The 14477-nt window shown below is 42.1% G+C and overlaps 1 protein-coding gene across 1 annotated transcript; it reads left to right on the top strand.

Moving 5' to 3' along the window:
• The first annotated feature begins 1452 nt into the window (after nt 1-1452).
• Nucleotides 1453-14048, top strand: LOC129839839 (zinc finger protein ZFP2-like). The gene is made up of 2 exons (XM_055907507.1): nt 1453-2176; nt 9707-14048. Exons 1-2 carry the CDS (start codon nt 1897-1899, stop codon nt 10693-10695), a joined length of 1269 nt encoding a protein of 422 aa, XP_055763482.1. The 5' UTR covers nt 1453-1896; the 3' UTR covers nt 10696-14048.
• Nucleotides 14049-14477: the final 429 nt, after the last annotated feature.

Below are 14477 nucleotides of genomic sequence, written 5' to 3'. Positions count from 1 at the left end.
ACGTCTGTAGCCATGAAGTGCTTTGAAAGGCTGGTCATGGCTCAAATCAAATCAAATTTATTTTATATAGCCCTTCGTACATCAGCTGATATCTCTATAGCTCTGTGTGTGGTAGCATCAGGGTTGTCTGGGATAGCTCTGTGTGTGGTAGCATCAGGGTTGTCTGGGATAGCTCTGTGTGTGGTAGCATCAGGGTTGTCTGGGATAACTCTGTGTGTGGTAGCATCAGGGTTGTCTGTGATAGCTCTGTGTGTGGTAGCATCAGGGTTGTCTACGATAGCTCTGTGTGTGGTAGTCTCAGGGTTGTCTGTGATAGCTCTGTGTGTGGTAGCATCAGGGTTGTCTATGATAGCTCTGTGTGTGGTAGCATCAGGGTTGTCTATGATAGCTCTGTGTGTGGTAGCATCAGGGTTGTCTGTGGTAGCTCTGTGTGTGGTAGCATCAGGGTTGTCTGTGATAGCTCTGTGTGTGGTAGCATCAGGGTTGTCTGTGGTAGCTCTGTGTGTGGTAGCATCAGGGTTGTCTATGATAGCTCTGTGTGTGGTAGCATCAGGGTTGTCTGTGATAGCTCTGTGTGTGGTAGCATCAGGGTTGTGATAGCTCTGTGTGTGGTAGCATCAGGGTTGTCTGGGATAGCTCTGTGTGTGGTAGCATCAGGGTTGTCTACGATAGCTCTGTGTGTGGTAGCATCAGGGTTGGGATAGCTCTGTGTGTGGTAGCATCAGGGTTGTCTGGGATAGTTCTGTGTGTGGTAGCATCAGGGTTGTTTGTGGTAGCTCTGTGTGTGGTAGCATCAGGGTTGTCTACGATAGCACTGTGTGTGGTAGCATCAGGGTTGTCTGGGATAGCTCTGTGTGTGGTAGCATCAGGGTTGTCTGGGATAGCTCTGTGTGTGGTAGCATCAGGGTTGTTTGTGGTAGCTCTGTGTGTGGTAGCATCAGGGTTGTCTGTGATAGTTCTGTGTGTGGTAGCATCAGGGTTGTTTGTGGTAGCTCTGTGTGTGGTAGCATCAGGGTTGTTTGTGGTAGCCCTGTGTGTGGTAGCATCAGGGTTGTCTGGGATAGCTCTGTGTGTGGTAGCATCAGGGTTGTTTGTGGTAGCTCTGTGTGTGGTAGCATCAGGGTTGTTTGTGGTAGCTCTGTGTGTGGTAGCATCAGGGTTGTCTGGGATAGCTCTGTGTGTGGTAGCATCAGGGTTGTTTGTGGTAGCTCTGTGTGGTAACATCAGGGTTGTCTACGATAGCTCTGTGTGTGGTAGCCCTGTCCTTTTATCAGCAGAGTCTCGAAACATATTCCAATCAGCGATAGCAAAGCAGTCCTGTGAGCATAGTCTCTGATTCTGGTCACCATTTCTAAGCATGATCGAGGGAAATTGGTTGGGGGTTTAGGGGGGGGGGGGGGCTGTATGTTATACGTTAGTAGGGATTTTTTTGTTTATTTAAATTTACAAAAATGGTACAGAATTAAGCAAACCGTGATTGATCGTGTACTCCAGCAGGTGGCAGTATGCACCTTAAACGTTTGCTTGCTGAGCGCTAATATACTAGAGAAGAAGAAGTTAGCTAGCTAGTTATTCGGCCACCTCGGTAGCTTGCTAGCCAATATAACCGAAACAATAAAGCTCTTTAGACGCTTTAGTGTATATTAGTCACTGTGTTTTAACCCCACTTCTGTCGTCTAGTTAGTTAGTTATCCGATTTCATATTTACGGTGTTGTTATTAGTCAGCTAGCGGGCTTGTTAAGTTAGCATTAGCCTAGCTAGCTAGCTGTCTCGTTAAGTTAGCATTAGCCTAGCTAGCTAGCTGTCTCGTTAAGTTAGCATTAGCCTAGCTAGCTAGCTGTCTCGTTAAGTTAGCATTAGCCTAGCTAGCTAGCTGTTAGCTAACATCCCCGACCATGAGTTCACCAAGCTACTCGTCTCCTGTTGAAGAAGAGGAGGTCTGCTGGACGGAGAAAGAAGGTCTGTGGCTGAACGTTGTCGTGAAAGAGGAGAAGGAAGAAGAGGATGTGAAAGTAACAAAAGTAGAGGATGAGGCTGTTACAGTGAAAGAAGAAGAGAAAGACGTTTCAGTGAAAGAAGAGGAAGACGCGTTCAGAGTGAAAGAGGGGGAAGCAGTGTTTGCAGAGGAGGGGGAGGTAGCTGTCACATCGAAAAAAGAGCAGGAGGAAACGGGAGGTAAGATTAGCACACCAGTAAATACTAATCTTAAAAACGGGCACAAACTGCAGTTGTGTGGGTTTTTAAAGGGGTCGATCTGCAGTTGTGGAACTGATGTGTGGGGTTTTAAAGGGGCGATCTGCAGTTGTGGAACTGATGTGTGGGTTTTAAAGGGGAGATCTGCAGTTGTGGAACTGATGTGTGGGGTTTTAAAGGGGCACAAACTGCAGTTGTGGAACTGATGTGTGGGTTTTAAAGGGGAGATCTGCAGTTGTGGAACTGATGTGTGGGGTTTTAAAGGGGCACAAACTGCAGTTGTGGAACTGATGTGTGGGGTTTTAAAAACGTGTAAATCAATGGTTTGTGTTTGGTTATACATTTTACAGTAGAAATCGGAGTCTCAGTGTAAATCAATGGTTTATGTTTGGTTATACATTTTACAGTAGAAATCGGAGTCTCCGTGTAAATCAATGGTTTATGTTTGGTTATACATTTTACAGTAGAAATCGGAGTCTCAGTGTAAATCAATGGTTTGTGTTTGGTATACATTTTACAGTAGAAAACCACAGTCTCCGTGTAAATCAATGGTTTGTGTTTGGTTATACATTTTACAGTAGAAAACCACAGTCTGTAAATCCATTGCTACAGTAGAAAACCACAGTCTGTAAATCCATTGCTACAGTAGAAAACCACAGTCTGTAAATCCATTGCTACAGTAGAAAACCACAGTCTGTAAATCCATTGCTACAGTAGAAAACCACAGTCTGTAAATCCATTGCTACAGTAGAAACCCACAGTCTGTAAATCCATTGCTACAGTAGAAAACCACAGTCTGTAAATCCATTGCTACAGTAGAAAACCACAGTCTGTAAATCCATTGCTACAGTAGAAAACCACAGTCTGTAAATCCATTGTCCTGCTACAGTAGAAAACCACAGTCTGTAAATCCATTGTCCTGCTACAGTAGAAAACCACAGTCTGTAAATCCATTGCTACAGTAGAAAACCACAGTCTGTAAATCCATTGTCCTGCTACAGTAGAAAACCACAGTCTGTAAATCCATTGCTACAGTAGAAAACCACAGTCTGTAAATCCATTGCTACAGTAGAAAACCACAGTCTGTAAATCCATTGCTACAGTAGAAAACCACAGTCTGTAAATCCATTGCTACAGTAGAAAACCACAGTCTGTAAATCCATTGCTACAGTAGAAAACCACAGTCTGTAAATCCATTGCTACAGTAGAAAACCACAGTCTGTAAATCCATTGCTACAGTAGAAAACCACAGTCTGTAAATCCATTGCTACAGTAGAAAACCACAGTCTGTAAATCCATTGCTACAGTAGAAAACCGCAGTCTGTAAATCCATTGCTACAGTAGAAAACCACAGTCTGTAAATCCATTGTCCTGCTACAGTAGAAAACCACAGTCTGTAAATCCATTGCTACAGTAGAAAACCACAGTCTGTAAATCCATTGCCCTGCTACAGTAGAAAACCACAGTCTGTAAATCCATTGTCCTGCTACATTAGAAATCCACAGTCTGTAAATCCATTGCTACAGTAGAAAACCACAGTCTGTAAATCCATTGCTACAGTAGAAAACCACAGTCTGTAAATCCATTGTCCTGCTACAGTAGAAAACCACAGTCTGTAAATCCATTGTCCTGCTACAGTAGAAAACCACAGTCTGTAAATCCATTGTCCTGCTACAGTAGAAAACCACAGTCTGTAAATCCATTGCCCTGCTACAGTAGAAAACCACAGTCTGTAAATCCATTGCTACAGTAGAAAACCACAGTCTGTAAATCCATTGCTACAGTAGAAAACCACAGTCTGTAAATCCATTGCTACAGTAGAAAACCACAGTCTGTAAATCCATTGCTACAGTAGAAAACCACAGTCTGTAAATCCATTGTCCTGCTACAGTAGAAAACCACAGTCTGTAAATCCATTGTCCTGCTACAGTAGAAAACCACAGTCTGTAAATCCATTGCTACAGTAGAAAACCACAGTCTGTAAATCCATTGCTACAGTAGAAAACCACAGTCTGTAAATCCATTGCTACAGTAGAAAACCACAGTCTGTAAATCCATTGTCCTGCTACAGTAGAAAACCACAGTCTGTAAATCCATTGCTACAGTAGAAAACCACAGTCTGTAAATCCATTGCTACAGTAGAAAACCACAGTCTGTAAATCCATTGCTACAGTAGAAAACCACAGTCTGTAAATCCATTGCTACAGTAGAAAACCACAGTCTGTAAATCCATTGCTACAGTAGAAAACCACAGTCTGTAAATCCATTGCTACAGTAGAAAACCACAGTCTGTAAATCCATTGCTACAGTAGAAAACCACAGTCTGTAAATCCATTGCTACAGTAGAAAACCACAGTCTGTAAATCCATTGCTACAGTAGAAAACCACAGTCTGTAAATCCATTGCTACAGTAGAAAACCACAGTCTGTAAATCCATTGCTACAGTAGAAAACCACAGTCTGTAAATCCATTGCTACAGTAGAAAACCACAGTCTGTAAATCCATTGCTACAGTAGAAAACCACAGTCTGTAAATCCATTGCTACAGTAGAAAACCACAGTCTGTAAATCCATTGTCCTGCTACAGTAGAAAACCACAGTCTGTAAATCCATTGCTACAGTAGAAAACCACAGTCTGTAAATCCATTGCTACAGTAGAAAACCACAGTCTGTAAATCCATTGTCCTGCTACAGTAGAAAACCACAGTCTGTAAATCCATTGCTACAGTAGAAAACCACAGTCTGTAAATCCATTGCTACAGTAGAAAACCACAGTCTGTAAATCCATTGCTACAGTAGAAAACCACAGTCTGTAAATCCATTGCTACAGTAGAAAACCACAGTCTGTAAATCCATTGCTACAGTAGAAAACCACAGTCTGTGAATCCATTGCTACAGTAGAAAACCACAGTCTGTAAATCCATTGTCCTGCTACAGTAGAAAACCACAGTCTGTAAATCCATTGCTACAGTAGAAAACCACAGTCTGTAAATCCATTGTCCTGCTACAGTAGAAAACCACAGTCTGTAAATCCATTGCTACAGTAGAAAACCACAGTCTGTAAATCCATTGCTACAGTAGAAAACCACAGTCTGTAAATCCATTGCTACAGTAGAAAACCACAGTCTGTAAATCCATTGCTACAGTAGAAAACCACAGTCTGTAAATCCATTGCTACAGTAGAAAACCACAGTCTGTAAATCCATTGTCCTGCTACAGTAGAAAACCACAGTCTGTAAATCCATTGCTACAGTAGAAAACCACAGTCTGTAAATCCATTGCTACAGTAGAAAACCACAGTCTGTAAATCCATTGCTACAGTAGAAAACCACAGTCTGTAAATCCATTGCTACAGTAGAAAACCACAGTCTGTAAATCCATTGCTACAGTAGAAACCCACAGTCTGTAAATCCATTGCTACAGTAGAAAACCACAGTCTGTAAATCCATTGCTACAGTAGAAAACCACAGTCTGTAAATCCATTGCTACAGTAGAAAACCACAGTCTGTAAATCCATTGTCCTGCTACAGTAGAAAACCACAGTCTGTAAATCCATTGTCCTGCTACAGTAGAAAACCACAGTCTGTAAATCCATTGCTACAGTAGAAAACCACAGTCTGTAAATCCATTGTCCTGCTACAGTAGAAAACCACAGTCTGTAAATCCATTGCTACAGTAGAAAACCACAGTCTGTAAATCCATTGCTACAGTAGAAAACCACAGTCTGTAAATCCATTGCTACAGTAGAAAACCACAGTCTGTAAATCCATTGCTACAGTAGAAAACCACAGTCTGTAAATCCATTGCTACAGTAGAAAACCACAGTCTGTAAATCCATTGCTACAGTAGAAAACCACAGTCTGTAAATCCATTGCTACAGTAGAAAACCACAGTCTGTAAATCCATTGCTACAGTAGAAAACCACAGTCTGTAAATCCATTGCTACAGTAGAAAACCGCAGTCTGTAAATCCATTGCTACAGTAGAAAACCACAGTCTGTAAATCCATTGTCCTGCTACAGTAGAAAACCACAGTCTGTAAATCCATTGCTACAGTAGAAAACCACAGTCTGTAAATCCATTGCCCTGCTACAGTAGAAAACCACAGTCTGTAAATCCATTGTCCTGCTACATTAGAAATCCACAGTCTGTAAATCCATTGCTACAGTAGAAAACCACAGTCTGTAAATCCATTGCTACAGTAGAAAACCACAGTCTGTAAATCCATTGTCCTGCTACAGTAGAAAACCACAGTCTGTAAATCCATTGTCCTGCTACAGTAGAAAACCACAGTCTGTAAATCCATTGTCCTGCTACAGTAGAAAACCACAGTCTGTAAATCCATTGCCCTGCTACAGTAGAAAACCACAGTCTGTAAATCCATTGCTACAGTAGAAAACCACAGTCTGTAAATCCATTGCTACAGTAGAAAACCACAGTCTGTAAATCCATTGCTACAGTAGAAAACCACAGTCTGTAAATCCATTGCTACAGTAGAAAACCACAGTCTGTAAATCCATTGTCCTGCTACAGTAGAAAACCACAGTCTGTAAATCCATTGTCCTGCTACAGTAGAAAACCACAGTCTGTAAATCCATTGCTACAGTAGAAAACCACAGTCTGTAAATCCATTGCTACAGTAGAAAACCACAGTCTGTAAATCCATTGCTACAGTAGAAAACCACAGTCTGTAAATCCATTGTCCTGCTACAGTAGAAAACCACAGTCTGTAAATCCATTGCTACAGTAGAAAACCACAGTCTGTAAATCCATTGCTACAGTAGAAAACCACAGTCTGTAAATCCATTGCTACAGTAGAAAACCACAGTCTGTAAATCCATTGCTACAGTAGAAAACCACAGTCTGTAAATCCATTGCTACAGTAGAAAACCACAGTCTGTAAATCCATTGCTACAGTAGAAAACCACAGTCTGTAAATCCATTGCTACAGTAGAAAACCACAGTCTGTAAATCCATTGCTACAGTAGAAAACCACAGTCTGTAAATCCATTGCTACAGTAGAAAACCACAGTCTGTAAATCCATTGCTACAGTAGAAAACCACAGTCTGTAAATCCATTGCTACAGTAGAAAACCACAGTCTGTAAATCCATTGCTACAGTAGAAAACCACAGTCTGTAAATCCATTGCTACAGTAGAAAACCACAGTCTGTAAATCCATTGCTACAGTAGAAAACCACAGTCTGTAAATCCATTGCTACAGTAGAAAACCACAGTCTGTAAATCCATTGCTACAGTAGAAAACCACAGTCTGTAAATCCATTGTCCTGCTACAGTAGAAAACCACAGTCTGTAAATCCATTGCTACAGTAGAAAACCACAGTCTGTAAATCCATTGCTACAGTAGAAAACCACAGTCTGTAAATCCATTGCTACAGTAGAAAACCACAGTCTGTAAATCCATTGCTACAGTAGAAAACCACAGTCTGTAAATCCATTGCTACAGTAGAAAACCACAGTCTGTGAATCCATTGCTACAGTAGAAAACCACAGTCTGTAAATCCATTGTCCTGCTACAGTAGAAAACCACAGTCTGTAAATCCATTGCTACAGTAGAAAACCACAGTCTGTAAATCCATTGTCCTGCTACAGTAGAAAACCACAGTCTGTAAATCCATTGCTACAGTAGAAAACCACAGTCTGTAAATCCATTGCTACAGTAGAAAACCACAGTCTGTAAATCCATTGCTACAGTAGAAAACCACAGTCTGTAAATCCATTGCTACAGTAGAAAACCACAGTCTGTAAATCCATTGCTACAGTAGAAAACCACAGTCTGTAAATCCATTGTCCTGCTACAGTAGAAAACCACAGTCTGTAAATCCATTGCTACAGTAGAAAACCACAGTCTGTAAATCCATTGTCCTGCTACAGTAGAAAACCACAGTCTGTAAATCCATTGTTACAGTAGAAAACCACAGTCTGTAAATCCATTGTCCTGCTACAGTAGAAAACCACAGTCTGTAAATCCATTGCTACAGTAGAAAACCACAGTCTGTAAATCCATTGCTACAGTAGAAAACCACAGTCTGTAAATCCATTGTCCTGCTACAGTAGAAAACCACAGTCTGTAAATCCATTGCTACAGTAGAAACCCACAGTCTGTAAATCCATTGCTACAGTAGAAAACCACAGTCTGTAAATCCATTGCTACAGTAGAAAACCACAGTCTGTAAATCCATTGCTACAGTAGAAAACCACAGTCTGTAAATCCATTGCTACAGTAGAAAACCACAGTCTGTAAATCCATTGCTACAGTAGAAAACCACAGTCTGTAAATCCATTGCTACAGTAGAAAACCACAGTCTGTAAATCCATTGTCCTGCTACAGTAGAAAACCACAGTCTGTAAATCCATTGCTACAGTAGAAAACCACAGTCTGTAAATCCATTGCTACAGTAGAAAACCACAGTCTGTAAATCCATTGCTACAGTAGAAAACCAGTCTGTAAATCCATTGCCCTGCTACAGTAGAAAACCACAGTCTGTAAATCCATTGCTACAGTAGAAAACCACAGTCTGTAAATCCATTGCTACAGTAGAAAACCACAGTCTGTAAATCCATTGTCCTGCTACAGTAGAAAACCAGTCTGTTTTATTGTTTGAACTGCAGAGTGATTGATGTGGCTTTTTTTCAAAGGGGCAACCGAGGATTAGAACAGAAACAAAATGGCCGCCCCGTCACATGTTTTGGTAAACAACTGAGGTCGTGGTGGCTGGAGAAATGTAACCACTCTCTCAAGTTCATAGAGAAAAGCTATTGTAGCAACCTTAACCCTAAACCTAGTGACCTCGTCAGAACTCTTTGAGTAACAGTTGGTGATCAAATTTTATTGGTCACACGGTCACTCGGGAACTCGGAACTCACAACTCGGAACTCGGAACTCACAACTCCAAGGAAGATCAGGGGGGGGGGGCAAAAATATTTACAAATATATTTAGGCAATCTATTTATATACCAAATATATACCAAATTAGAAAAGACTGCATGAGGCTTTAAGATACAACGACAGCTACAATTCAAATTCACACATTTTAATTTAATACCTAAACCCTTTATCATGGTCGGTGTCTTGATGAATTTGACAACAATGCTGTGGCATTAAACACTAGTTGACTTTCATTGCTTTTATTTTATAAAATAATATTTTATTTTATGTGTTGTCATTGTATCATGAAGGTTTTAACAGTTACATTAGGCATAGATATTGACTCCTGGATCTTGAAGTATTTGGTATGAAGATCTGGTGAATGCACTGGTGACTACGTCACGTTTTAGTGTTTTTTAGTGGGCACACAAATCACAAAATAATTATTTTAGCAAAAAAATCGAATGCTTCTAACCGAAATAGTCAACTTGATTCACAAGACTTGTTGTTTAGTCCCTGTAGGATTTTGTGATGGCTGTCACAGACGCTAGATAGACAAAATGGTTGATTTTACTGTGGCAATAACATTTTACATGGCAATCTGTCTGACTTTGTTGTTCACACAGGAGAGAGACGTGACTATCGTGGATCCTCTGGGGAGCCTCAACAACCTCATGATGCTGACGAGGCAGAGAAGAGTCTCTCCAGATCAGAACTCCTCAATAAACACCTGCAGAGATCCACAGGAAAGAAACCTCACCGCTGCTCTGACTGTGGGAAGAGTTTTTCAACATCACAGTCATTACAATATCACCAAGCAATTCACACTGGAGAGGGAACCTATGACTGTGATGTATGTGGAATGACCTTTACTTCCTCGAGTGAACTGATTTTACACCAGAGAACACACCACACGCATTCCAGAGAGCCATACCACTGCTCTGACCGTGGGAAGAGATTTGTTTCATCAAGCAGCCTAAAACAACACCAGAGAGAATGCACAGGAGAGAAGCCTTATAGCTGTGATGTATGTGGGAAATATTGTGTTACGTCAGCATCTCTGGCTGTACACCAGCGAACCCACACTGGAGAAAGACCTTACCACTGCTCTGACTGTGGCAAGAGGTTTGTTAGGTCAGAACATTTAAAATCCCACCAGAGAACACACACAAGAGCCAAGCCATATGTCTGTGATCAGTGTGGGAAGGGATTCACTCAAATCGGTACTCTGGCTTCACACCAGAGAACTCACACCGGAGAGAAGCCTTATAGCTGTGATCAGTGTGGGAAGACATTCACTCAGTCAGGAAGCCTGACTATACACAAGCTAACACACACTCAAGAGAGGCCTCACCACTGCTCTGACTGTGGGAAGAGTTTCCCTTTTATTGGGACTTTAACACGTCACAAGCGAATCCACACAGGAGAGAAACCTTACGGCTGTGCTGTATGTGGGAAGAGTTTTACTACATCAGGCAACTTGATATCACACCAGAGAACACACACAGGAGAGAAACCTTATATCTGTGTTCAATGTGGGAAGAGATACTCTGATAAAAGATACCTGATTAAACATCAGAAAATACATGCAGGAGATCCACAGAGTGTAGAATGACCTCCAACACCAGACCTGGGTAGTAGAACACAGAGTGTAGAAGGATCTCCAACACCAGACCTGGGTAGTAGAACACAGAGTGTGGAATGATCTCCAACACCAGACCTGGGTAGTAGAACACAGAGTGTAGAACGACCTCCAACACCAGACCTGGGTAGTAGAACACAGAGTGGAATGGCGCCGGAGAAGAAGCCTCCAACCAATTGTGTTTTGTTGTTTGTAACTTATTTTTTTAAACTTATTTTGTACATAATGTTGCTCTCTTATGACATTTAATAACTTCTCGACATCAGGACTGCTATTACTCACCACGGACTAGCAGAATAGACGAGCGACGATATACTGCTTTCTCGGGAACAGGCCCAGATCCCCGTGATTTGCGTGAAGAGGAGGGGGAGAAAAAGGGGCCAGAGGGCGGGCTGCCTTCTGAGAATTCGTAGGCGATCGAATAAACCCCCACTTCCTTGCATTCTGCTAGCAAACATGCTTTTTCTCTGGAGAATAAAATAGATGACCAAGATTAAACTACCAACGAGACATTCAGGTGTAATTCAAAACTGTAATATCTGATGCTTTACTGAGTCGTGGAACGATGACATTATCAACATACAGCTGGCTGGTTACTGCACCGGCAGGATAGTGCGGCGGACTATGTATTTTTTGTAAATAACAGCTGGTGCACGAAATCTAAGGAAATCTCGAGCTATTGCTCACCTGAGGTAGAGTATCTCATGATAAGCTGTAGACCACACTATCTACCTAGAGAGTTTTAATCTATATTCTTTAACTGTAAACAGCTAGAGGCACTAAGACAGCATTGAATGAGCTGTATTCCGCCATAAGCTCACCCAGAGGCGGCGCTTCCAGTAGCCGAGGACTTTAATGCAGGGAAACTTAAATCAGCTTTACCACATTTCTATCAGCATGTTAAATTTTCAACCAGAGGGAGAAAAAAATTCTAGATCACCTTTTTTCCACACATAGAGACACGCACAAAGCTCTCCCTCACCCTCCAGTTGGCAAATCTGACCACAACTCTATCCTCCTGATTTCTGCTTACAAGCAAAAATGAAAGCAGGAAGCACCAGTGACTAGATAAATAAAAAACTGATCAGATGCTAAGCTACAGTGACTGGAATGAACTACAAAAATCTCTGAAACTGGTAACACCTATCTCCCTCACTAGCTTTAAGCACCAGCTGTCAGAGCAGCTCATAGATTACTGCACCTGTACATAACCCATCTACAATTTAGCCCAAACAACTACCTCTTTACCTACTGTATTTATTTATTAATTTATTTTGCTCCTTTGCACCCCATTATTTCTGTCTCTACTTTGCACTTTCTTCCAATGCAAACCAACCATTCCAGTGTTTTTTTTTAGTTTTTATTTTACTTGCTGTGTTGTACTCACTTCGCCTCCATGGCCTTTTTATATTTTTATTTATTTATACATATATCTGTTTGCCTTCACCTCCCTTATCTCACCTCACTTGCTCACATTGTATATAGACTTATTTTTTTTCACTGTATTATTGACTATATGTTTGTTTTTACTCCATGTGTAACTATGTGTTGTTGTATGTGTCGAACTGCTTTGCTTTATCTTGGCCAGGTCGCAATTGTAAATGAGAACGTGTTCTCAATTTGCCTACCTGGTTAAATAAAGGTTAAATAAAATAAATAAATAAATAAAAGCAGGAAGCACCAGTGACTAGATCAATAAAAAAGTGGTCAGATGCTAAGCTACAGGTTTGCACAAACTGGAATATGTTCTGGGATTCCTCCGATGGCATTGAGGAGAACACCACATCAGTCACTAGCTTTATCAATAAGTGCATTGAGGACGTCGTCCCCACAGTGACATACCCCAACCCCATACCCCAACCAGAAGCCATGAATTATTGAGATAAAGGCTAGAGCTGCCGCTTTCAAGGAGCGGGACTTAACCCGGAAGCTTATAAGAAATCCCGCTATGCCCTCCGATGAACCATCAAACAGGCAAAGCATCAATACAGGACTAACATCGAATCGTACTACACCGGCTCTGACGCTCGTCGGATGCTCAGGGCTTGACAACTATTACAAACTACAAAGGGAAGCACAGCCGAGAGCTGCCCAGTGACACGAGCCTACCAGACGAGTTAAACTACCTCTATGCTCTCTTCAAGGCAAATAACACTGAAACATGCATCAAATCAAGTTTATTTTATATAGCCCTTCGTACATCAGCTAATATCTCGAAGTGCTGTACAAAAACCCAGCCTAAAACCCCAAACAGCAAGCAATGCAGGTGTAGAAGCACGGTGGCTAGGAAAAACTCCCTAGAAAGGCCTAAACCTAGGAAGAAACCTAGAGAGAAACCAGGCTATGAGGGGTGGCCAGTCCTCTTCTGGCTGTGCCGGGTGGAGATTATAACAGAACATGGCCAAGATGTTCAAATGTTCATAAATGACCAGCATGGTCAAATAATAATCATAGTGAGAGCACCGGTTGTTCTGGAAGACTGTGCCGCAGCCGATGTGAGTAAGACCTTTAAACAGGTCAACATTCACAAGGCCACAGGACCAGATGGATTACCAGGATGTGTACTCTGAGCATGCACTGACCAATTGGCAAGTGTCTTCACTGACATTTTCAACCTCTCCAACTTCATGGACACGCCCATCAACTTCAGGGACACGCCCATCAACTTCAGGGACACGCCCATCAACTTCGGGACACGCCCATCAACTCCAGGGACACGCCCATCAACTTCAGGGACACGCCCATCAACTTCAGGGACACGCCCATCAACTTCAGGGACACGCCCATCAACTTCAGGGACACGCCCATCAACTTCAGGGACACGCCCATCAACTTCAGGGACACGGCCATCAACTTCGGGACACGCCCATCAACTTCGGGACACGCCCATCAACTTCGGGACACGCCCATCAACTTCAGGGACACGCCCATCAACTTCAGGGACACGCCCATCAACTTCAGGGACACGCCCATCAACTTCAGGGACACAATTGTAACTTGAATGATTCAATTCATGTTCCACTTTTAAATAAAAAAAATAAGCATGACATTCAAATTGCCAAATCCCCCCCTGTCGTTTTACACGATATAAACCCAAATAACAGTTAAACATTTAATTTGGAAAGTATTTTATCTGTTACAAGTGTCAAGTCAAAAAATCTGCCATAAATAAAATGCACGTGAAATATAATTAGGTACACCTGTCCATTCTTTTACGTTAAATTGAGCAAACTCCAAAATAACGCAGTGCTTTACGGGATTATTTTCTGTGTGTAAACATTTTGCATAACCCCCAGACTCTGCTAGAATCAGTCCACTACATGTGTTTAGTACTGGGGGGGGGACAGAATCAGTCCACTACATGTGTTTAGTACTGGGGGGGGGGGGGGGGGGGGGGGGGGGACAGAATCAGTCCACTACATGTGTTTAGTACTGGGGGGGGGGACAGAATCAGTCCACTACATGTGTTTAGTACTGGGGGGGGGGGGGTGGGGACAGAATCAGTCCATTACATGTGTTTAGTACTGGGGGGGGGACAGAATCAGTCCACTACATGTGTTTAGTACTGGGGGAGGGACAGAATCAGTCCACTACATGTGTTTAGTACGGGGGGGGGGGGGGGGGGGGTGGAGAGTGGAGGATCGTGTGTGTTTGTACTGGTATGTTGCATTAATCAACTCCTTATCCAATCAGAACACACCGTGTGTTTTCCTACCGTTTCTTACCGTATGTGTTTACTGGTATGTTGCATTAAT

This window comes from Salvelinus fontinalis, chromosome 40 (assembly GCF_029448725.1).
Source record: "Salvelinus fontinalis isolate EN_2023a chromosome 40, ASM2944872v1, whole genome shotgun sequence".
Lineage (NCBI taxonomy): Eukaryota > Metazoa > Chordata > Actinopteri > Salmoniformes > Salmonidae > Salvelinus > Salvelinus fontinalis.
Note: the sequence above shows the minus strand (reverse complement) of the source record. Positions and strands in the feature narration are given on the sequence as shown.

Coding starts and splice junctions, on each gene's coding strand:
- LOC129839839 (XM_055907507.1), top strand. CDS start 1,897: ATGAGTTCACCAAGCTACTCGTCTCCTGTTGAAGAAGAGGAGGTCTGC. Junction 2,177..9,706: donor AGAGCAGGAGGAAACGGGAG/GTAAGATTAGCA, acceptor TTGTTCACACAG/GAGAGAGACGTGACTATCGT.